Source organism: Myotis lucifugus, unplaced genomic scaffold (genome assembly GCF_000147115.1).
Source record: "Myotis lucifugus unplaced genomic scaffold, Myoluc2.0 scaffold_19, whole genome shotgun sequence".
NCBI lineage: Eukaryota > Metazoa > Chordata > Mammalia > Chiroptera > Vespertilionidae > Myotis > Myotis lucifugus.
Genome location: NW_005871067.1, coordinates 8744042 through 8769489, shown reverse-complemented (window position 1 = coordinate 8769489; position 25448 = coordinate 8744042). Strand labels below are relative to the sequence as shown.

Genomic DNA, 25448 nt, shown 5'->3' with positions numbered 1-25448 from the left:
TTCTGTCTTTCCTTGATATATGTTTCCTCCTCAGCTGGACCTCTGTTGGTAATTCCAGGTGAATATTCTCTAATTTAGTTTTATTTCCATTCTGGCCCTGGGAGGAGGTACAAGAAAGATCTGCCTCTTCAGGCACACCATCTTCTCTCTCCAAGCATCATTCTTATGACTCCATTCCCATCATGACACCATGTTCTACCACACCATATACTAATGTGCCTTTCTTTTTTAATCCTCACCCGTCGATATTTTTCTATTGATTTTTAGAGAGAGTGAAAGGGAGGTGGAGAGATACACAGAGAGAAACATCAGTGTGAGAGAGACACATTGGTTGATTGCCTTCTGCATGCCCAAACCAGGGCTAGGGATTGAGCCTGAAACCTAGGTGCATGCCTTTGATCAGCATCAAACCCGGGATCCTTCAGTCTGCAGGCCAGCGCTCTAAACACTGAGCCAAACTGGCTAGGGCTAATGTGCCTTTCCTACGGCCACAGTCAATCTACTCGTCAAATCCTAGCCTCTTTCCCTCACATGCCTATTTTGATGGTAGTATTTCTGCCCGACCTTCTCATTTCCTCAGAAACCACATGTTTTTTCCATTCTTCTCTTTCAGTCCAAATTCAGAATTTATAGGATAGAATGAAGTTTGAATAGACCTCAATTGGGTGAACTTTAGCAACATCCTATTTATTTGAAATAACTAACTTAGTAAATGTTATGAATTATTTATTTTTTTAAAGAAAGTTCTTGGGTGTGTCTACTTTGGTCTACCATCAACCCTTTCTGCGATAATGGCAATGTGGTCGCTAATATCCACTGTGCCACTCTCTGTCAATCCATCCTATCTAATAAAAGAGAAACATGGTAATTAGCCGTACATCCACTACCCTTCCCATTGGCTAATCAGGGCGATATGCAAATTAACTGCCAGCCAAGAAGGCGGCCGGCAGCCATGCACTGAAGCGAACAGGGAGGCTTGCTTGCTCCAGTGACGGCGGACTCCAACGTTCCCCGCCTGTGCTGCCGGCTTCTCAGCTGCAACTCTAAGCAACTATGTTGCAAATATAGAAGCTAAACCAAACCCCAGAAACCTGCTTTAGTCAGCTTTAGTCAGCCGGGCTTCAGCCAGCTGGACCACAACATTGTATCAAATACAGAAGGTAAACAAAGCAGCAGAGGCCTCAGAGCTAAAGCTGGCCCAGAATAAATAAAAAAAAAAGAAAAAAAGGAGTGGTTGGGAGCTTCGGTCACCCGCCAGCCTGAAAACGGCCCTCAGCCCCTCAGCCAGGCTGGCCAGGCACCCCAGTGGGGACCCCCACCCTGATTCAGGACACCCTTCGGGGCAAACCAGCCGGCCCCACCCGTGCACCAGGCCTCTATTCTATATAGTAAAAGGGTAATATGCCTCCCGGCACCGGGATCAGCGTGACAGGGGGCAGCGCCCAAACCCCCTGATCGCCCTGCGGCTCTGTGTGTGACAGGGGGCGGGGCCACAACCTCCCTATCCGCCCTGCTCTGTTCGTGACAGGGGAAGGTGCCCCAACCCCCTGATCGGCCCTGCTCTGTGTGTGACAGGGTGCAGCGCCCTAACCCCCTGATCGGCCCTGCTCTGTGTGTGACAGGGGGCGGTGCCCCAACTCCCCTATCATCCCTACTCTATGAGTGACAGGGGGGAGCTCCTCAACCCCCTGATGGGCCCTGCTCTGTGCATGACAGGGGGCAATGCCCCAACCCCCTTATCAGCCCTGCTCTGTGCGTGACGGGGTGGTGCTGCAACTTCCCTATCAACCCTGCCTTGAGTGTGACAGGGGGCGGTGCCCCAACCCCCCAATCGGCCGTACCCTGAACGTGACTAGGGGTGGCATCGCAACCTCCTGATCCGCCCTGCTCTGTGCATGACAGGGGGCAGCGCCCAACTCCCCATTGGCCCTGCTCTGAGCCTGACTAGGGGCTGCACCTAGGGATTGGGCCTGCCCTCTGCCACCTGGGAGCGGGCCTAAGCCAGCAGGTCGTTATCTCCCGAGGGGTCCCCAGACTGCGAGAGGGCACAGGATGGGCTGAGGGACTCCCTCTCCCCCCGAGTGCACAAATTTTTGTGCACCGGGCTTCTAGTCTCATAATAAACAGAGTGGTATTTCTAACGTGCAAATATAATCATGTTACTCCTGAGCTTAATAGTTTCCTATTGTCCATTTTAATTAAATACCAAATCTTCACTTTTGCCTACAAGGCTTATTGTAATCAGACTCCAGCCCTACCTATCTCTCTGGTCTCATCTCTGTGTCTCTCCATCAGATGCTCTGTGCTAGAGCCATCTTGACTTTTTTTACTTTCCCAAATTCACCTGTTCTGTGCATCTCAGGGCTGTGCACCTGCTATTCCCTTTGCCCAGAATGTACTTTACTGGTCGTCTGTTTCCTACCCTCTCCCAGCCCCTACCTTTCAGGTGGCTAATGCCTAGACAGCCACTGAGGCATTTCTGCCAGGAAGCCTCCCTGAGGCTGCAGAGCAGGTTGGTGTCCAAATATGCACTCCAATTATCTATGGCTTTCCTTCATAGCACTGGGCACATATTTGGTCACTTACATAACTATCTACAGTATTTGTTCAATGTCTGTCTTCTTCAAGAAACCATTAACTCCATAAGAGAAGGGATCTTGTCTGTTTCTGTCTGTTCAAAATATCAAAATATCTCCTAGAGTCCAACACAGAGTCTAGCACAGAATAGGTTCTCAATACTGTATATATGACCCAGATGTATACATTACTTATAATGTAACTAGCAATATAGAATAATGTATATTTACCTTCAAATGCATGTGTAAGATAATCTAACAATATTATGCAGTGGGGGTTTTTCAGGTCTTGTTTTAACCCTTTGAGTGCCAACCAATATCCTAGGAACTATGCTAAAATTGCCAAGGCATTTTTGCTGATTTTACAGCAGTTTAGGAAGAAAAATTGTGAATTGCAAGTAAATGAAGTTACATATTCAAAAACTTAAGGAAACCTTTACTACATTGACATATTTAGCAATATCATCATCACTAATAAAAGCAAACTTAGAACTGGATGCCATTTCGAAGCTTTGATAGCGCTCCCGGCACTTTTGGTGAAAGACAGGAGGAGCGCAATCGTGCTCCCCGGCACTCTAGGGGTTAAAGAATTCTATATAATAAAAGCCTAATATGCTAAGTGTCCAGTCGTCCAGTCATCCGTTCAACCAATCAAAGCGTAATATGCTAATGATATGCTAAGGCCACTCAACTGCTTGCTATGACGTGCACTGACCACCAGGGGGTAGACACTCCCACCAGTAGGTTAGCTTGTTGCTGGGGTTCAGCCAATAGGGACTGGGTGAGAGGGCCGGACATGCCCTGGAACCCTCCCATGGTTCCTCCATAGCTGGCCAACCTTCCCCATCCTTCCCCGGCCCCAATTGTGCACCAATGGGGTCCCTTGGCCTGGCCTGCACCCTCTCGTAATCCAGTCTGAGGGACCCCCGCCCCCCCCCCGAGTGCACGAATTTCATGCACCAGGCCTCTAGTAAATAATAACCATCTTTACTACTTCCCCATAAATAATGTTTTACATATTTAAGGACAGTTTGTTTTTCTGAGGCAGTTTTAGCTGTTCTCTTTAAAGTCAGGTTCACAATAATATTCTCCTTGGAAAATTATTTATTTCTTTTTGTCTTTAATTTCTTTATTGGTTGAGGTATTACAAATGTGTCCTCATCCCCCCATTAACCCCCAACCTCCCCCCCACCACTCATGCTCTTGTCCCCCTGTTGTCTGTGTCCATTGGTTTGGCTTATATGTATGCATACAAGTCCTTTGGTTGATCTCTTCCCCTTACCCCCACCCTCCCCTACCTTCCCTCCGGGGATTGACAGTCTGATCACTGTTTCTCCGCCTCTGGATATGTCCCTGTTCATCAGTCTATGTCAGTGATGGCGAACCTTTTGAGCTTGGCGTGTCAGCATTTTGAAAAATCCTAACTTAACTCTGGTGCCATGTCACATATAGAAATTTTTTGATATTTAGAAGCATAGTAAAACAAAGACTTATTTTTGATATTTATTTTATATATTTAAATGCCATTTAACAAACAAAAAATCAACCAAAAAAATGAGTTCGCGTTTCACCACTGACACCCCTGTCATAGGTTCATAATCACTGGTCTCTGTTGTTCTCTATATTCTACAAATGAGTGAGATCATGTGGTATTTATCTTTCCCTGATTGGCTTATTTCACTTAGCATAATGCTCTCCAGTTCCATCCATGCTGTTGCAAATGGCAAGGATTCCTGCTTTTTTACCACAGTGTAGTATTCCACTGTGTAGATGTACCACAGTTTTCTAATCCATTCATCTACTGATGGGCACTTAGGCTGTTTCCAAATCTTAGATATGGTGAATTGTGCTGCTATGAACATATGGGTGCATATATCCTTTCTCATTGGTGTTTCTGGCTTCTTGGGATATATTCCTAGAAGTGGGATCATTGGGTCAAATGGGAGTTCCATTTTGAGTTTTTTGAGGAAACTCCATACTGTTCTCCGCAGTGGCTGCACCAGTCTGCATTCCCACCAGCAGTGCAGAAGGGTTCCTTTTTCTCCACATCCTCTCCAACACTTGTTGTTTGTTGATTTGTTGATGATAGCCATTCTGACAGGTGTGAGATGATACCGCATTGTCATTTTGATTTGCATCTCTCCTATAATTAGTGACTTTGAGCATGTTTTCATATGTCTTTCAGCCTTCTGTATGTCCTCTTTCGAAAAGTGTCTATCTAGGTCCATTGCCCATTTTTTGATTGCATTGTTTATCTTCCTATTGTTAAGTTGCATGAGTTCCCTGTAAATGTTGGAGATTAAACCCTTATTGGTGATATCATTGGCAAATATGTTCTCCCATGCAGTGGGCTTTCTTGTTGTTTTGTTGATGGTCTCTTTTGCTGTGCAAAAGCTTTTTATTTTGATGTAGTCCCATTTGTTTATTTTCCCTTTAGTTTCCATTGCCCTAGGAGCAGTATCATTGAAGAAATTCCTTCGCATATGTCTGCGATTTTGCTGCCTGTGGATTCCTCTAGTATTTTTATGGTTTCCCGTCTTATGTTTAAGTTTTTTATCCATTTTGAGTTTATTTTTGTGTATGCTGTGAGTTGGTGGTCTAGTTTCATCTTTTTGCATGTATCTGTCCAATTTTCCCAACACCATTTATTGAAGAAACTGTCTTGACTCCATTGTATGCTCTTGCCTCCTTTGTCGAATATTAATTGGGCATAGTGGTTTGGGTCGATTTTTGGGTTCTCTATTCTATTCCATTGATCTATATGTCTGTTCTTGTGCCAGTACCAAGCTGTTTTAAGAACAGTGGCTTTGTAATACAGCTTGCTATCTGGTATTGAGTTCCCACCTATTTTGTTCTTCTTTCTCAGGATTGCTGCAGCTATTCGAGGTCTTTTTTTTATTCCAGATGAATTTTTGGAACGTTCGTTCTAGATCTGTGAAATATGCTGTTCGTATTTTAATGGGGAGTGCATTGAATCTATAGATTGCTTTGGGTAGTATGGACATTTTGATAATGTTGATTCTACCAATCCATGAATACGGTATGTTCTTCCATCTGTTTATGTCTTCCTCTATCTCTTTTTTCAGTGTCCTGTAGTTTTTCGCATATAAGTCTTTTACCTCCTTAGTTAAGTTAATTCCTAGGTATCTTAATTTTTTTGGTGCGATGGTAAATAGGGTTGCTTTTTTAGTCTCCCTTTCTGTAAGTTCACTATTGGTGTAAAGAAATGCCTTAGATTTCTTGGCATTAATTTTGTATCCTGCTACATTGCCGAATTCATTTATTAACTCTAATAATTTTTTGATGGAGTCTTTAGGGTTTTCTATGTACAGTATCATGTCATCTGCAAATAAGGACAGTTTTACTTCTTCTTTTCCAATTTGGATGCCTTTTATTTCTTCTTCTTGTCTTATCGCAATGGCTAGTACTTCCAATACTATGTTGAACAGGAGTGGTGAGAGGGGGCATCCCTGTCTTGTTCCTGTTTTTAGGCAAAATGGTTTTAGTTTTTGCCCATTGATTATGATGTTGACTGTGGGTTTGTCATATATGGCTTTTATTATGTTGCGGTATGATCCTTCTATTCCTACCTTGCTGAGAGTTTTTATCAAGAAAGGGTGTTGAATTTTGTTGAAAGCTTTTTCTGCATCAATTGATATGACTATGTGGTTTTTATCTCTCAATTCGTTTATGTGATGAATCACGTTTATTGATTTGCAGATATTGTACCATCCTTGCATCCCTGAGATAAATCCTACTTGGTCATGGTGTATGATCTTTCTGATGTATTGCTGGATCCGATTTGCTAGAATTTTGTTGAGTATTTTGGCATCTGTTTTCATGAGGGATATTGGCCTATAATTCTCTTTCATTGTGTTGTCTCTATCTGGTTTTGGTATTAGGGTGATGCTGGCTTCATAGAATGAGCTTGGAAGTGTTCTTTCCTCTTGAATTTTTTGGAATAGTCTGAGGAGGATAGATTTTAGTTCTTCCTTGAATGTTTGGTAAAACTCCCCTGTGAAGCCGTCGGGCCCCGGGCTTTTGTTTGCTGGGAGCTTTTTGATGACTGCTTCAATTTCCTCCATAGTTATTGGCCTATTGAGATTTTTAGATTCTTCTGGATTGAGTTTTGGAAGATTGTATTTTTCTAGGAATATGTAAATTTCCTCCAGGTTGTCTAGTTTGTTAGAGTAGAGTTGTTCATAGTATTTTTTAACTATTCTTTGAATTTCTGTGGGGTCTGTTGTTATTTCACCTCTTTCATTTCTGATTTTGTTTATTTGAGTCCTCTCTCTTTGCTTCTTGGTGAGCCTGGCTAGAGGTTCATCAATCTTGTTTATCCTCTCAAAGAACCAGATCTTGGTTTCATTGATCTTTTGTATTGTTTTTTTAGTCTCTTTGTCATTTATTTCTGCTCTGATCTTTATATCTCCTTCCTTCTGCTCACTTTGGGCTTTTCTTGTTGTTCTCTTTCTAATTCTTTGAGTTGTAGAGTTAAATGATTTAATATCATTTTTTCTTGTTTGTTGAGGTAGGCCTGTAGAGCTATAAACTTCCCTCTCAGGACTGCTTTCATTGTGTCCCATAGATTTTGGATTGTTGTGATGTTATTGTCATTAGTTTCCAGGGTGTTTTTAATTTCTTCTTTGATCTCATTGGTAACCCAATCATTATTTAGTAGCATGCTATTCAGCTTCCAAGTGTTTGAGTGTTTTGGATTGTTTTTATTGTAGTTTATTTCTAATAATATGCCCTTGTGATCTGAGAAGATGCTTGGTATGATTTCAATCTTCTTGTATTTGGGGAGACTTTGCTTGTGACACAATATGTGGTCTATTTTTGAAGATGTCCCATGTGCACTTGAGAAGATCATATATTCCGTGGCTTTGGGGTGAAATGTTCTGAAGATGTCAATTAAGTCCATCTGATCTAGTGAGTCATTTAGGATTGCTGTTTCTTTGCTGATTTTTTGTCTAGAGGATTTATCCAGTGATGTCAGTGGTGTGTTTAAGTCCCCTACTATGATTGTGTTGTTGTTGATCTCTCCCTTGTTCTTTTCCAGGAGGTTTTTTATGTATTTGGGTGCTCCTGCATTGGGTGCATATATGTTTATAAGGGTTATATCCTCTTGTTGTATCGATCCCTTTAATATTATGAAGTGGCCTTCCTTATCTCTTGTTATGGCCTTCACTTTGAGGTCTATTTTGTCAGATATAAGTATTGCTACCCCAGCTTTTTTTTCATTTCCATTTGCCTGAAAGATATTTTTCCATCCCTTCACTTTCAGTCTGTGTGAGTCTAAAAGGGTCATTCTTAAAATAGAATTTCTTACAATTGGGATTTTGCTCACTTCATCCTTATTCTTTAAAATATTCCTCTTTACTTAAATTTCCTGTAAACTGGTGGTTAGAACCAGAATCTGGATAATATTTAGTCTCATTTTTTAAAAGCAAGAATAAAAGTGGCCTATCTTACATTCTACACATACCTGAGCAATCTTCTCAAAACTGTCAAGATCATAAAAAAAAAAAAATCACAAAAGTGTCCCAATTTGGAGGAAACTAAGAAGACATGATAACTCAATACATGGGATCCTGGCCTAGGAAGAAAGGATTATAAGTAAAAACTAAGGAAATATGAACTTAAATTAATAATAATGTATCAATATTGGCTCATTAATTGTGAGAAATATGAATACTAACATAAAATGTTAGCAATACAGGAAATTGGGTTTGGATCTGTGGGAACTCAATTATTTTCATATTTTTTCTCTAAGTATAAAATTATTCTAAAAATAAAGGTTTATTTCTTTAAAGTCATTCACTTTTCCCTTCCCCAGTTGTAAAGAACCAAGCATCAGTGGTTGCCATGGATGTGAATTAGAAAAAGACTATTCTTATTAATAGAATGAATTCCTATTCAGAGAAGCCATGGGTTTGACTAAAGACTCAGAATTTGGATTTCCTTGCCCATTAAACTAGAGATCCTTAAGCATCTCTCATAGATAAAGCATTAAATGGAGTAAATATTATTTTTAGCAGAGTATCTCTTTCCCTTGTATTTTTCAAGTAACCTGCACTTATACTATACACCCTAGCCAGCAGCACACTTCAGACTTCTTTGTATGCAATTATATGAAATAAAAATACATTCCCTTTCCTTATAAGTTGTTAAAGTGTTCTACCTTTCCCTCACTGATTTGAGATGCTACTTTTACTAAATTTCAATATTAATGCCACCACTTTAAATTTTAAAGCAATAAAGAAAATCATTCTAGTTCGATTCCTAAGAGGCTAAATTATTGAATCCCAATTTTTTGAATGATGATTTTGCTTCACTTTGATATTTTTTCCCCTCAGATTTTGCAGGAAGAAAAATATACGCTTGCTGTTTGTTCTTATAATCCCTGAAAATTTTAAAGGTATGTGCCTAGTAGGTATATTATTTGTTTTTTCTCCAAATAGAAATCATAGATCAGTATTTAATACAAATATTCTTAGGTTGCCTTTCAGGGTATGGAGCTGATATTACTTTAATTGAACCACTGACTATGGAGAAACTTAGCATTGTGGTAAAATACTGGAAAACATATTTCTCAAATACTGGTGAGTGAAAAACAAATTTGCAAAGGTTTGAAAATGTCTAATTAAAATACCACAAAATTATATTCATATTTTTTAAAGTTGGTTTATCACTTGTGCCTTTTATTTGCTAAGAATTGACTATATGCTGTGTACTGTAAAGAATATGTAATCCTTGCCAATCATAGTCTGAAGAAAACAAGGTAAATAAATAAATAGAAACGTGTTCTCTACCTATAAAGAAAAGACTTGCCTCTTCCTGGGATTAAAATGTATTATACAGGACCAATATAGCATTGTGGTAGGCACAGGGGTTATTTATTGATAGTGAGATTGTTATTTTGGTTTTGGTAATCTAGCTGCTACATCATTTCTTAGTCATTAAAATTAAATTAATCATGCTGTGTCTTTATAAGATTGTCTAAAAGCCAGGGCCACCACCTTATATCATACTTTGTGCTTTGCAAAAAACATTTGCATATAAATTATTTTACTTCTGTAAGTTAATAGAGTGGTTATTATTTCTGTATTAGAAATAGATAATATCAGTGCTTCAATTTGATCTAACATTTCTAAACCCTTCACTTCTATTGTATTATATAGTACTAGTGGCCAGGTGCACGAAATTCGTGCATGGGGGAGGGGGTGTTCCTCAGCCCAGCCTGCACCCTCTCCAATCTGGGGCCCCTTGAAGGATGTCCTACTGCCGGTTTACAGGGATCGGGCCTAAACCAGCAGTTGGACATCCCTCTTGCAATCCAGGACTGCTGGCTCCTAACCGCTCACCTGCCTGCCTGCCTGCCTGATTGCCCCTAACCACTCTGCCTGCCAGCCTGCTCACTCCCCAACTGCCCCCAGCCGCCAGCCTGCTTGCCCCCAACTGCCCCCCTGCTGGCCTGCTCACTCCAAACTCCCCCCCCCCCGCTGTCCTGATCACCTCCAACTGACCCCCACTGATGGCCTGCTTGCCCCCAACTGGCCCCCCTGCTGGTATGCTTACCCCCAATGGTCCTGCCCCCCACCAGCCTGATCACCCACAACTGCCCTCCCCTCTTAGCCTCTAACTGCCTCTACCTTGGCCCCGCCACCGTGGCTTTGTCCAGAAGAACGTCCGGAAGGTCTCCTGAAAGGTCTCCCAGTCTAATTAGCATATTACCCTTTTATTAGTATAGATAGAGGCCTGGTGCACAGGTGGGGGCCAGCTGGTATGCCCTGAAGGGTGTCCCGGATCAGAGTGGGGGTTCCCTTGGGGAATGGGCGGCCTGGGTGAGGGGCCTGTGGTGGTTTGCAGGCCGGCCATGCCCCCATGGGGTGAGGGTCCCTGCTGGGGGTGCGTGGCCAGCCTGGGTGAGGAGCTGAGGGCTGTTTTCAAGCTGGCCACACCCCCTTCAGGGTGGAGGTCCCCACTGGGGTGCCTGGCCAGCCTGGGTGAGGGGCTGATGGTTGTTTGCAGGCTGGCCATGGCCCCGGGCTACCCAGACTTCCAGACCCTCCTTGAGCGGAGGCCACAGCAGCTGGAAGCAGGTATCTAGGATTTATTTATCTTCTATAATTGAAACTTTGTAGCCTTGAGCAGAGTCCACAGCCAGCCAGGGCAGGCGGGAAGCTTGGCTTCCTCGATCGCCAGGGGCAACCCAAGCCTGTTCGCTCCAGCTCCGTGGCTGCTGCCATCGTTGTTGGGTTTATTTGCATACTCGCTCCTGATTGGCTTGTGGGCTTGGCTTGTGGGTGTGACTTGTGAGTGTAGCATGGGTATGGTCAATTTGCATGTTTCTCTTTTATTAGATAAGATATCACCAACATCTAAACACTTTAGAAATTAAATTAGCTTTATTTTGGCTTGTAAAAGGATATATTCCAATTTCTGAAATTAAATTCTACTGGAATTATTGCTGGTCAATGACTATTTATGGTTTTTCTAGGCCTGGGATACTAGCTGGGAAATCTTTTAAAATTAAGGTAATATTTTTCTTAAAATGAGTCTGACAGACTCAGATTATCATGTATAAGCTCATACTTCAGATGATATAAGATTCAATACACCCTTCTTTTTTAATGTTCTTTATTAATATTCAGGGAAGATTAGTGAGTCTGTTTTGTAACATTCCAGTGGCTCCCCGCCACTACAGTTTCAGAGTTCTTCCTGGAATGGCTTATCGTAGTGAATGAAGATCTTTCTGCAGCCTATTCTTATGTGATTCTCAGTATAAATAGAGCAGCTGCTCATCACCACCTGTCTAGCACCCTTTCTATTGGTCTTAACTACATCTGCTTCCAGTTTTCTCATCTTTGCTCTAAGAATGAGCAGTTGCAAAAACAAAGCAAAGCAAAACAAAACAAAAAACATAAAAAAACACACACAATAAAAATATCGGATGCCATATTTTGACAATGTAGCTGCTTATTGAAGGCTCATACATATTTTCTATCTCTGCCATTCATCTATAAATAAAAACATAGTAAGTAAACTCAGTTGAATGTGTTTCAAACAAATGTATTTCTAAATTTCTAGAATCTGGTTGTAAGAGAATGTCCTGGGATAAATTGTATGTAGTACTTTGATTTTGCTTTCTAACCTGAGTGGATTCATGATTCATTGTTGAAGTTGATAAATTGCATTCTGTTTTTTAAAAATACTGCTTTGTAAAATCTATTGAGTAAAAAGTGACAACTGCTGTTGATTATGATGTGTATGTGTGATTTTAGAATTAAAGTGGTCCCCCTTTTAAAACTTCCAGTTAAGAATGAAAGTTTTATGAAGCCTGAACAATCTGGATTTCCCCGGCAGAAGTCCTGTAGTGAACAGCTGGGATGTTTTTCTACCGATCTATTTTCTTGGTTAGTTTTTTTCACTTTTTCAAAGTAGCAGTTTTTACTGTATACATTTTATTTAAAATTTATTGAGAACTTACTGTGCTGGGGATGATGCAAAAGATAGAAGAGGCTAGTGTATGGAGTAGGGATGCAATTTTTTTCTATATTTCAGAATCCTGAGCTAGGACTATAGGTACACATTACAGAGTATTCAGCTAAATATAAGGAACTATTTCATAACAATCATAGTTGACTATAGGGGAGCCAGGTGAATTATAAGGTAGTAAGTTCCCCATGATTGGATGTGTTAAAGTAGAGTCTGGATGATCACTAATCAAAACTAAATAACAGCAGTGGTGTTCAAACTTTTTTAAAACAGTAGAATCTTATCTTCAAACAAAAATTTTACATAAACCCCAATAATTAAACAAAGAAGAGCAGCCTCAGCTGTTATCCACTTACTAATCTCCCTGATGTCTTTTTTGAATTAATTAACCTATATGCCCAATCATTGAAAATAACACTTAAAAAGTTTTCTCTCTCTGCTTCTGTTCCTCCATCTGAGAGATATTAGAACTGGTATTCAAATCTGCAGTTTATAGGCAGTTTAACTGGTGCTTCTAATGCTAGCATTGTATTATGCTTATAAAAATTCAGTTTTTGTGAATTTTTTCCCTTCAATTTAAGTTGATTCTCCAGGAGGTTCATTCAAGCTAGGAAAAGCTGCGAAGTGAATTTTGATGTAGCCTTATAGCATAGGGCTACAAACAATGGACATACTTTCTGAGGACATGGGTGATGATGATGGAAGTTTTGAGTCAGTCACTTCCAGAATTTGTAGAACATGACCATCCACTCTTTGTAGAAATGTGGCCATTTACTATTTTGAACAAGGAAGAGACTTGGCAACCAATAAATGTGGTGAAGCCAAAGATGCCATCACTTAAGTAATGCAGAGATATCAACAGCTTTCTTGATCTTATTTAACATTTTAACCTCAAAGAAATTTACTGTATTAAACCTTATTTGGGATATGAGGTTGGGAAAGGTTTTGGAAGGCTTTGTGATTTTCTTACATTATTTGCAACTGCTTTTTGAGCCTCACTCATCTTGAATCTTTGTTCTTCCTAAGAATACTACTACTAAAAATACAAGTAAATTTTCAAATCAAGTTATATCTCTTGGGATAAAGGAGCTAATATTAGTTTGTAAGTTTCTTAGGAAAATTTCATAAAAATCAATCAAATTAGTTAATTAAAATGCTTGAAGAAGTTCTAGAAAAATGGTAGAGCCAGAAAATGTCCATTAGTTGACAAATTTTTATTTTTCTATTATTATTTTTTCCTCATCTGAGGACATGCTTAGAGAGAGGAAAGAGTGGGGGAGAGAGAGAGAGAGAGAGAGAAGAGAGAGATGTGAGAGAGAAACATTGATCTCTTGCCTTCTGTACATGCCCTGACCGGGGATCAAACCCGCAACCCAGGTATGTGCCCTGGCCAGGAATTGAACTGGCAACCTTTCAATGCACAGGACAATGCTCAACCAACTGAACCACTCTACCTGGGCAGTTGCAACCAGCCCTTGCTGATCAAGTTGGAATAGTATATCTTGGCCCTCTAATCCATTTTTCTGTATTGATTAAGGTATTATATATGTGTCCTTATCCCCTCCCTGTTGCTCCCCCAGCCCCCCTCCCCACTCATGCCCTCACCCCCCTGGTATCTGTGTCCATTGATTAGGCTTATATGCATGCATACAAGTCCTTTGGTTGCTCTCTCCCACTTAGACACCCACCCTCCCCTACCTTCCCTCTGAGGTTTGATGGTCTGATCAATGCAGACAGAGAAGCATTGTAATGCACCTTTAGATACAATTATATAATTTGGGATAGTTGTAATCAGTGAGGTCAGATTATTTTAATCCTGCTTGTATCTGTTATTCTTTATCTGTGTATTTTAGAATATTGATCAATCATTGAATTTATGATCTTGATAATAAATTCTTTTGAAATTTTGAAATAAAATATTCTGCACCAAATATGTAAGGTAACATGCTTTGATGTTTACTGCAATTTTGTATGAAGCAAGATATTTAGATAAACACCCTTTGATTAGTGTATTGGTGCTTATTATTTAATATTGCCTGAACAATTTTCCTCTTAAATATATAGTATGATTTTCTCTTGTTTCTAGCTCTGAGTCTCTAAGAAAGGACATTGGGCTTGAATTAAAGGCTCCATTTTCTGATTTTGAAACAAGCAAAAAGATTTCTGTTCTTCATTCAAGCAAGGAAAAGCTGAGAAGGTGAATTTTGATATAGCCCTTTTAGCATTATTCCCTTGTAGGATGAAATACTTTCATGAATTTTATAATTTTTTGTAATATTGTTAAAAGTCTATGTGAAACTAGCAAATCTGAAAACTAAATACAAACCACTCATTCATTCAGTTGGTCAATCAATAAGTAGTTATGAATATCTACTGTGTGCCATAATATGACTGGAGAACTCAGATAAAAAAATAAATCCTTGCCTTCGAGGAGATCATAGTCTAGTGTTCAGACAGACTTCTATATAAGCAGCTATTAAATAGAACAGTATGTTTTAACACATGCTATCATAGAGAGGAACACATAGGAAACACATAGGAAAGTTATGTATGACAGAATAAGGGGGCAAGAAGAGTTTTCTTGAGAAGATGAGAGCTAAATTGAGCTTTCAACCAAAAGTTACTATTAATTTGGTTAGAAATAAGGGAGGACTTTTATGTGGGAGAGTATCAGGCGCAGAGGCTGGTAGTATGAGACTATATAGTGAATTTATGAAACTGCAAGTATTTTCATATAGTTGACTTTAATGACACAAGTGGAAAGAGCCAAGAGATTAGAGGTGTAGGTAAGGATTGAGTGTGTCATGTTAAGGAATTTGAAGTTAACCTGAGCTACTGGGGAGGCACTAAAGGATTTTAGCAAAGGAGTGGGGTGTATGATAAGATTTGTACCATAGGATGAATATTTTTTTGTGTGTGTTTTTTAAAAAATATATTTTATTGATTTTTTACAGACAGGAAGGGAGAGGGATAGAGAGTTAGAAACATTGATGAGAGAGAAACATCGATTAGCTGCCTCCTGCATCCCCCCCACTGGGGATGTGCCTGCAACCAAGGTACATGCCCTTGACTGGAATCGAACCCGGGACCCTTGAGTCTGCAGGCCGACGCTCTATCCACTGAGCCAAACAGGTCAGGGCAGGATGAATATTTTACCAGGATGTTTGAGAGTGAATTAAGTCTGGAGGCCAGAAGAGTCTGTAATAAGAAATGGTATAATCCTGACTATGGTGTTAGAAATGGGATAGTGAGGAATAAGCCAACTTTAGATACATTAAGTTGGTAGAATCAATATGAACATGGTTGAAGGAAGAGTCAAGTGTAACTTTCAGGTAGATGGTGGAACCATTGACTGACTAGGAAGCACAGTGGAATGGCAGTCTGACTGTTGGAGGTGATTTTTTGCTTTTGCATTTAAACCTCTGGGTTTAAATGGAGGTAGCTGTCAAGTAAGGAGTTGGCCCTTAGCTTCTAGAGAAAGGTCTAGGCTAGAAATATAGACTTAAATTCTCAGGATACATACAACATCTATTTGAAGTGTGAATGTAGGATGGATGTGACTTTGAAAAGCATGGAGGAAGGAGACACAAAGAGAAGAGAACCTTGGGGAAAAGCTCAATATTTAAGGCATAGGCAGCCAAGAAGAGATCAAGGTAAGAAGAGTTACTAGGAAGATAAGAAGAAAAGCAAGAGGGAGAGGTATTGAGACCAGAGGAGGAGTTTCCTAAAGTATTGAGTGTTCAGGAAAATCACATGACACAGAGTTCAAATAAGGTCAGAAGTGATAATTCACTATTTGTCCTGAGAAAAGAATTTCAAAGGCACATGGGTGGAGAAGTTTAAACCTGATGGCAAGATTTTGTGAATTAAGGGGAATTCATACACCCTCAGTGAAGTGGAGGGTAGGCAGGCACTAAAGTACTGCCACAAGCCTCCTGTTAGTCCTCCATATATCTTCTTGGTTCAGGTAAAGAACAAAGAACCACTCAAACTATCCTACTCCAATTTTTAATTTTTCCCAGGCCTCATCCCAGCAAATTCTATTGGGGTTTCATGCCTTTTATCCAACTGGATTACCTTCCTAGTTGTTCCCAGACTAGTCCCTGTCCCTCTGTTTCATCCTGATTCTCATTGAGCATGTCCAAAAGTTCAATTACATCTCGTTTCTATTGTGCATGTGCCCAGCAGAGGAATTTCCTCCCCTCTCTCTGGTACTGGGCTTTTAGCACCCTGGCGAGGTTTTCTCATCCATTTTTAGTTCCGTAGAGTGTGTGAACTAGTACACCTAATGGAATGCTGTCCTGCTAGCTGCTTCAGCTTCCCAGTTTATTAAGATTTAGTTCCCTTTTGCTTTCTTCCTTATATTAATAACTAGCTACCTCCCTTATATCAATAACTAGCTACCTACACTGACAGCATGGTTAGGGAAGAAGCGTCATTGCAGAAAGATGGAGAATGAAAGTTAGAGCATAGATGAAAGAGAAAATGAAAGGTGAATGGCATATAAAAGGAGATTTAGGGTAAAATGGGAAATTTGGAAAAGTCTGGGCCAGACTTTAATATATTTATATTCCAAAAGAAAATAGCTGGAAGAGAGAAAGAGGTCATGTTCTGGTTATCTAAGGCTACATAAAAAAAAAAGAAACCAGAATTTATTGGTTTGATACATGGTTTTATGGGTTAACAATTTGAGCAAGGCTCAGCTAGGCAATTCTGCCTACATGACATTAACTGGGGTCACTTGTTAGTATTTAGCTTGTGGGTGGTCTAGTCAGAAGAGTCCAAGACATTACCAGGGCCATCAATTGAAGCTTCTTCAGCAGCCCAGGGCTCCTAGAGAGATTGTTCCAAGAGAAATGAAGATGAAGCTGGACCAGTGCCATTTCTACCTATGCAATTGGTCAAAGCAGTCACAGAGCCAGATGTAAGGGAAGGGTATATAGATCCCACCTCTCAGTGGGAAGAATGCCAAAGAATTTTAATCCCCTATACTTAATAAGGGGGTTGATGATGGATTTAGCATTCATGAGGAGTCAGAAGGCTAAGGAACCAATTGGAAGAAATCTTTTCTATGGAAAATATAGGGAAGGAGCTAAAACTAAGTGTGGATAAAGATGAATCTTTGATGGGGGTTAGATTGAGCAAGTTTTGCCAAATGGCTTCATTATCTGCTAAAGATTAGTGGGAAGATGGTGGGGTTTTGAGCTTGATAAATTGGGCTGGGGGATGGGTTAGTCTATTCCAAAAGGCCTTCATTCACATGTCCTATGCCTTGGCCAAGTAGATAAAGACTTAAGGCTTGCTGGCCAGTGCTATCCTATAGAGTTCAATGATCTGCAGTGAAATGAGAAAAAACAGTGCAATGAGTATTTTTAAAATTATATAACTTATATTCCATGATTGTGTTTTCCATACTTTATTTGGTATTAAAATTGTTGTGATTTTAGTTAATGGTTACAACATAATGATATTGGGAGATAGTACCTTTTTTCATTATTTTTCATGTTCATATCTAATGTTGGCAATCCTTTATTGGTTCCTCTACAGTTCTGTGTTGTTTTTATTTTTTAATATTAATGGCTGGTGAAAACTAAAATTGGAGAACCATTCATTTAGTAAACTATAAACTGACATTTTGGGGGATGTCCACCCCTGTGGCATTATTTAAAGCAGGGGTCCTCAAACTTTTTAAACAGGGGGCCAGTTCACTGTCCCTCAGACCGTTGGAGGGCCGGACTATAGTTTAAAAAAAACTATGAACAAATTCCTATGCACACTGCACATATCTTATTTTGAAGTAAAAAAACAAAACGGGAACAAATACAATATTTGTATTTGCATGTGGCCCGCGGGCCGTAGTTTGAGGACCCCTGATTTAAAGGGCTAGAAATTTTTGTTTCTCTAAAAGAAAAGTTCTCTTTCCCTTTAGGAATTTGCTTAAGAGATACCAGAAAGTAAACAATCCATCCATGATTATTTTTTTTGCCTTTTCCTCCTTTTAACCCTTCTGATTATACCCGTGAATCTTCCAATAGATGTTTCTAGTCTATTCCCTTTCTTCTTCTCCTCCTCCCAATCAGCTGCTTTACATATGGTTTTGTCTTTTTTGTTTCATTTTGCTCTGTTTTAAATAGCACAGGGTAGCATTATGTTTGCTAATGATAAGGAAGTAATAGCCCCAGTAAATAGTTTTGAATATTTGCATTTGGGAATTTCTTTTTAAAACATTTCTAACATTTTTGTTTCCTTTCAGAACCACTTAATAAAAATTAGCTACCTAATTCTAATATTCTTGGTGAAATCCCTTTAATTATAAGTTTTAAAAACATAAATATTTATGTCTATCTTGGTAAGGTACATGCTTTTCAAAGTGATGCCATTATTTTGTTTGTGTGGCCATAAGTCCAAGTGATGGTGGCTTAATAATTTTTAGGATGTCTACTCACTTGAAAAGAAGTGAAAATGAGCTGTGTGATAGTTTCTCACAAACAAAGGTTTTTCCAGGATTGGTCAAGTCTTAGAAATTTAAGGAAGATAGAACAAGAAATTTTCAGAGAGTCCTAAGTTATATGTTGCCAAGAAACCCTTCTCTCTGAGTTCTTGAGACATATTTGTACATATGAGAGACCCAAGGACTTAGTTTAGACCAAGCTTTACTTTCAGATCTCTTTCAGACTCTTGAAATCACTGTTAACTGGGGAAGACTGAAATCAGATTTGTTCTTTTCCTGACTTATGTGAATTAGGTCATAACCAAGCTAACTTCTGTGGTAGATGACAACATCAAAACACATCCCTTGATCTGTTGTTGCCTATTGCAGCTTCCATACACGAAGGAAAAAGAAAAAGATAGGGACAGGTGGAACCCTTGCAGCCTGTTATCCTACTTTTCTGAGGCAATGATAATGTTCTTCAAAAAATTTCATAAATAGTTTCTCTTAATTCTTTTCTTCTGTTTTTTGTTTGTTAGTTTTTTAAAAAAATTGTGGCATTATTAACATACAATGAAATTAACATATAATGAAATATAAGTGTATAGTTTTTCTTTACCTTTGGTTGTGTTCATTCTTTGTCCAATTTTGTTATTGGGGTTTTCTGCCTTTTTTTCTTATTGACTTTTATAAGTTCATTATGTATTCTGGTTACTAGCACTTTGAGAAATATTTATATTGCAAATATCTTCTCTCAGACCATGTGTTGACATATACATATTTTTAGCTAATACATAAGACTTGAATGAAATTCTGGTCACAAGAGGGCACTTTGGGTTATGCCCAAAAGGATGAAATTTTGCTTATGTATTTCACAGTGCATATTCCCCAGCCCTGCCCTAGTCTCAAGTTCCTAACCTAGAGGTTAGAACCAGAAAGATTTGAGAAGCAATGAACAAGGTTAGATTCATAATATTTGCTAATACCCTTCATAGTCTTTGGAATATTAGAGAATTTAGGATAAAGAGTTACATTTAATAGGCATTATAATATTAAATTAGTGTTTGTAAGAGATAGGTTGCATGTGTTTGAGTGTATGGTTTGTTGAGTTTTGTAGAGATGGTTTGTTATTCATAAGAGGAGAGGTACACTATGGCACTCAAGATATGAAGTACCCCCTCCTCTTGGGAACTGTGAGTAACCAACTATGTTTTTAATGGAAGTCATCTTCTGATCTGTTGGTCACACCATATAATACAACCTACATTTTAAACCACTTTGCACTTTCTCCTGGTCTATTCTTTACCACCCACAAGAGGCAACCACTGTTCTGACTTCTATCACCATGTATTTGGTTTGTTTGTTCTAGAATTTCATATAAATAGAATCATTAAAATATACACCTATGTCTGGCTACTTTCATCCAGCAAATGTGAGATTCATTAATGTGTATGTATCAGTAGTTTGTTCCTTCTTATTGTTGAGCATTTCATTATGTCAACATATCATATTGTGGTTATTTATTCTCTGGGTTTTTGTCTAATGCTGTGAACAATCCTTTTATATATGTTTCGTGAACCTAGATTTCCATTTCTCTTAACTACATACCAGGTACATAGAAATTAAATTGCATGTCATAGGGATGGATGTATGTTTCTGTTTTTAGAAGACTTCAAAGGCAATTTTCAAAAGAGTAACACCATTGGCACTCCCACCAGCAATTTTGAATGCCAATTGTACCATGTCCTGTCAAATATTTGGTATTATTTGTCTTTTTCATCTTCCTTCTTTTAGTGGTTGTGGAATATGATCTAATTGTGATTTTAAATTTGAATTTCCATGATGACACCTTTTTATGTGCTTTTGGCCATTTGTGTATCTTATTTTATGGAAAGTCTATTCAAGTGTTTTGCTCATCAAAAAGTATTTGGTTACTTGTGTCTTTTTTCTTTTGTTTAACTGAGTTCGAGGAGCTCTTTAATTTTCTGGATTTAAATCTATTGTCAGACTGTCCCTAAAAATCATGGAAAAATATCTTCTGGACAGAGGTCTTAAAAATGGCAGCGGAGTAAAGGGACGCTACACTGACATTCTTCCGGGACCAAACTGAAAATACAACTAAAATATAGTACAGAAAAACCACTCTGAAAAATCACCTGAAGACTAGTTAATAGAACCCTGATAACCAAAGATGGAAAGTGGAGACTGCATAGAGACTGGTAGGAAGTGCGGAGTCACAAAAGGGCTGGCTGGGCTCCCATAGACAGCAGCTGAAGGTGCAGAGGGATATCTCAGTGGCGAGGGTTCCCACTGAGAACTCTGGGGTCTAAATCCCAAGCTAGACTCCTCAGTCCAGAGCACCAGAACTGAGAAAGATGCCCATGTAACACCATGCTGTGAAAAGCAGCAGGGTGGCTGGCTGCCAGAGATGGCTGGAAATGCAGATACCATCTTAAGGGGCCAACACACAAAATTTCGTGTGCAGCCACTCACTTTGGGCTCTGACAAAGGGATGGCAGAGTGGACTAGAGCTGTGTGAGGATTGGGGGCCCAGGGGTTGGAGCTTGGAGCATAGCCACTCAGGTTTCTATGCTGAGTCATTCCCTCAAGCTGTAGAGGGCATCTTTCTCCGTGGACTTTTCCCCCACAGTTTGCCCACCCTGTTGGAAGACCTCTAATCTCACCCTGTGGTCAATAGCCTGAGGCAAATCAAGACTGAATGTCAATTGGATTGCAGGCAGAGGAGGATCTCTGGAGGCTTTGAGTCTTTGCATGATCTCCTTCTGGGCCTGGAACTAGTAAAAACAGAGTTTGGTGCACATCTTGGTCCTTTTCAAAAGCACCCAGCCCCAGCAGAGGGAGCCACAACCTGTTGATTGCTGTTAGCTCCAAACAGGGTGCCTAGGGTCGGCCAGTCAGAAACAAGATAGTGTCTGACATTATCATGCACTAGAGATTGGGAGTCATAGCAGATCTACCTAATACATAACAAAAATCCAAACAGGCAACCAAAATGGGGAGACAAAAGAATCAACTTCCAAGTGAAAGAACAAGAGAATTCTCCAGAAGAAGAGATAAATGAAATTGATATAAGAAATTTATCAGATGTAGATTTCAGAATAATGATGGCAAAGATGCTCAACAGCATGAGAAAAGACAAACTATACAAAAAGACCAGTCAGAACTAAGAGTGACATAGCAATAATAAAGAACACATTGGAAGGAATACATAGCAGGTTAGGGGAAGCCAAGGATTGGATCAGTGAATTAGGGTAGGAAAAAATCAATCAGAGAGCAACAACAACAAAAAACAATTATAACACAAGAAGACAGTTTAAGGGAGCTGAGGGCCAACATGAAATGTAACAATCTTTGCATAATATGAGTGTCAGAAGGAGAAGAAAGTGATCAAGGAATGGAGAATGTGTTTAAAGAAATAATGACAGAAAACTGCTAAAGGAAGAAGTCACACAAGTCCTGGAGGCATAGAGAGTCCTAAGCAAACAGGCACATGCCCAGGGACATAATAATTAAAATTCCAAAAATTAAAGACAAAGAATCTTAAAGGCAACAAGAGAAAAGCAATCTGTTACCTACAAAGGAACTTCCATAAGGCTTTCAGCTGATTTCTTATCAGAAACTCAACAGGTCAGAAGGGAATGACATGAAGTACTCAAGGTAATGAAAAGCAAGAATCAGAAACCAAGATTATTATAGCCCACAAGGCTATCATTTAAAAAAATAGATGGTGAAATAAAGAGCTTCCCAGAAAAAAAAGGCTAAAAGAGTTTATCATCACCAAACCAACACTGCAAAAAATACTAAAGGGCCTGCAATAATGAGAAGAAATAGAGAAAAATAGGCATAAAGAATTAAAATGGCAATAAATAAGTACCTAACAATAATAAACTTATATGTAAATAGATTAAATGCTCCAACCAAAAGACATAGGGTTGCTGAATGGATACAAATACATGATTCAATTATATGCTATCTACGAGAGACCCACCTCAGGACAAAAGACTCACACAGGATGAGAGTGAAGGGATGGAAAAAATTTCCCATGCAAATAGAAACAAAAAAAGGTGGGGTAACAATACTCATATCTGACAAAATACACTTCAAAATGAAGGCCTCACAAAAGACAATGAAAGACACTATATAATATTAAAGGGATTGATCCAATAGGAGGATATAACCCTGGTAAACAGATATACACCCAGAATAGGAGCACCTAAACATATAAAAATCTTTGGAGGAATTTAAGGGAGAGGTCAACAGCAATAGAGTCATAGTAGAGGACTTCGACACCCCGCTGACTTCCACACAAAAACTTAGTAAGGAAACAGTGACTCTAAATGACACACTGGATCAGATGGATTTAATTGACATTTATAGAAAATTTCTCCCCAAAGCAGAATATATATTCTTCTCAAGTGTACATGGATCATTCAGAAAGATAGAAAACATGTTAGGACACAAAATAAATCTCTACATGTTCAAGAAGATTGAAATCATATCAAGCATCTTCTCAGACTACAATGGAATGAAATTAGAAATCAACTATAGTAAAAAACTTGAAAACATTCAAACACATAGAGGCTAAATAGCATGTTATTTAACAATGAATGGGTTACCAATAAGATCAAGAAAGAAATTAAAAACTTCCTGGAAACAAATGAAAATGAACAAACAACAATCCAAAATCTCTGGGACACTGCAAAAGCAGTCCTGAAAGGGAAGTTTATAGCACTACAGGCCTACCTCAAAAACCAAGAAAAAGTAATAATAAACTATTTAACCCTACAACTTAAAGAATTAGAAAGACAACAACAAGAAAAGTCCAGAGTAAGCAGAAAGAAGGAAATAATAAAGATCAGAGTGGAAATAAATGACATAGAGGCAAAAAATAAAACAATAGAAAAGATCAAAGAATCCAAGAGCCAGTACTTTGAAAAGATACACAACATTGATGAACCATTAGTCAGACTCATCAAGAAACAGAGAAGACACAAATAAATAAAATCAGAAATGAAAGCAGAAAAGTAACAACTGACACCACAGAAATACAAAGGATTGTAAGAAAATACTATGAACAAATATATACCAACAAGCTCAGGAATGTGGATTAAATGGACAAGTTCCTAGAAAAATACATCTTTCAGAAATGGAATTAGGAAGAATCAGAAAACCGGAGAAGGCCAATAACAACTGATAAAATAGCAGCAGTAATCAGAAAACTCCCAGCAAACAAAAGCCCTGTACTGAACAGCTTCACAGGAGAGTTTTACAAATATTCAAAGAAGAACTACCACATTTCCTCCTGAAACTATTCCAAAAAATGCAAGAGGAAGGAACATGTCTAAGCTCTTTTTATGAGGCCAGCATTATCCTAATTCTAAAATCAGATAAAGATATTACAAAGAAAGAAAACTATAACTAGTATCCCTGATGAACAAACATGCTAAAATTCTCAACAAAATATTAGCAAATCAGATCCAGGGATATATTAGAAAAATCATACACCATGACCAAGTGGAATTTACTTCAGGGATACAAGGCTGGTACAATATTTGCAAATCAATAAATATGATACATCACATAATCAAATTGAAATTTGATTATAAAAAATCACATGATCATTTCAATAGACACAGAAAAAGCATGTGACAATCCAACATCCATTTTTCACCACTCTTATTCAACATAGTACTGGAAGTCCCAGCAACAGATATCAGACAAGAAGAAATAAAAGCCAACCAAATTGGAAAGGAGGAAGTAAAACTCTCATTATTTGCAGACAACATGATATTAGACATAGAAAAACCTTAAAGACTCCACCAAAAAACTACAAGATGACATAAATGAATTTGGCAATGTAGCAGGATGCAATATTAACACCCAGAAATTGATGGCATGTATATACATCATTAATGAATCATCAGAAAGAGAAACTAATACAATTCCTGTACTATTGCCACAAAAAATATTAAGATACTTAGGAATAAACATAAACAAGGAGGTAAAAGACTTGTACATTGAAAAACTACTGGATGTTGAAAGAAGATATACACAAGTGGAAGAATATACCGTGTTCATGGATTAATAGAAGTAACATCATTAAAATGTCCATACTACCCAAAGCAATCTACAGGTTCAATTCAATACCTATTAATATACCAACAGCATATTTCACAGATCCAGAAGAAATACTCCAAAAATTTATATGAAAGCAAGATCACAAATAGCCAATCTTGAGAAAGAAGAACAAAATTGGAGGGATCACAATGCCAGATATCAAGATATACTACAAAGCCACTGTAAACGAAACAGCCTGGTACTGGCACAGGAACAGGCATGTAGATCAATGGAACAGAACAGAAACCCCAGAAATTGACCCAAGCCACTACAGTCAATTAATAGTTGACAAAGGAGGCAAGAGCATACAATGGAGTCAGGACAGTGTCTTAAATAAAAGGTGTTGGGAAAATTTGACAGATACATGCCAAAAAAAAAAAAAAATGAAACTAGCCCACAAACTTATACCATACACAAAAATAAACTCAAAATGGGTAAAATACTTAGATCTATTTTGTGAAACCATAAAAATCCTAGAAGAAACAATAGGCAGCAAAATCTCAGACATCTCTCATTACAGTATATTTACACATACATGTCCTAGGGCAAAGGAAACTAAGGAGAAAATAAATAGGTCTACATTAAAATAAAAAGCTTCTGCACAGCAAAAGAAACCATCAACAAAATGAAAAGGTAGCCCACTGTACGGGAGAATGTATTTGGCAATTATACATCTGATAAAGTGTTAATATCCAAAATATATAAGGAAGTAATACTACTTAACAAAAGGAAGAGAAAAAAGCCAATTACAAAATCGTCAAAGGACCTAAATAGACACTTCTCCAAAGTGTACATACAGATGG

The 25448-nt window shown here is 38.7% G+C and overlaps 1 protein-coding gene across 1 annotated transcript in view; it reads left to right on the top strand.

Moving 5' to 3' along the window:
* Nucleotides 1–25448, top strand: part of LOC102428030 (spermatogenesis- and oogenesis-specific basic helix-loop-helix-containing protein 2) — an 88716-nt gene that overhangs the window by 33244 nt on the left and 30024 nt on the right. The window contains exons 3-6 of the mRNA XM_006085603.3: nucleotides 8936–8997; nucleotides 9077–9181; nucleotides 11896–11995; nucleotides 14164–14274. Coding sequence (XP_006085665.1) covers nucleotides 8936–8997; nucleotides 9077–9181; nucleotides 11896–11995; nucleotides 14164–14274 — 378 coding nt within the window. The remainder of the gene's footprint in view (nucleotides 1–8935; nucleotides 8998–9076; nucleotides 9182–11895; nucleotides 11996–14163; nucleotides 14275–25448) is intronic.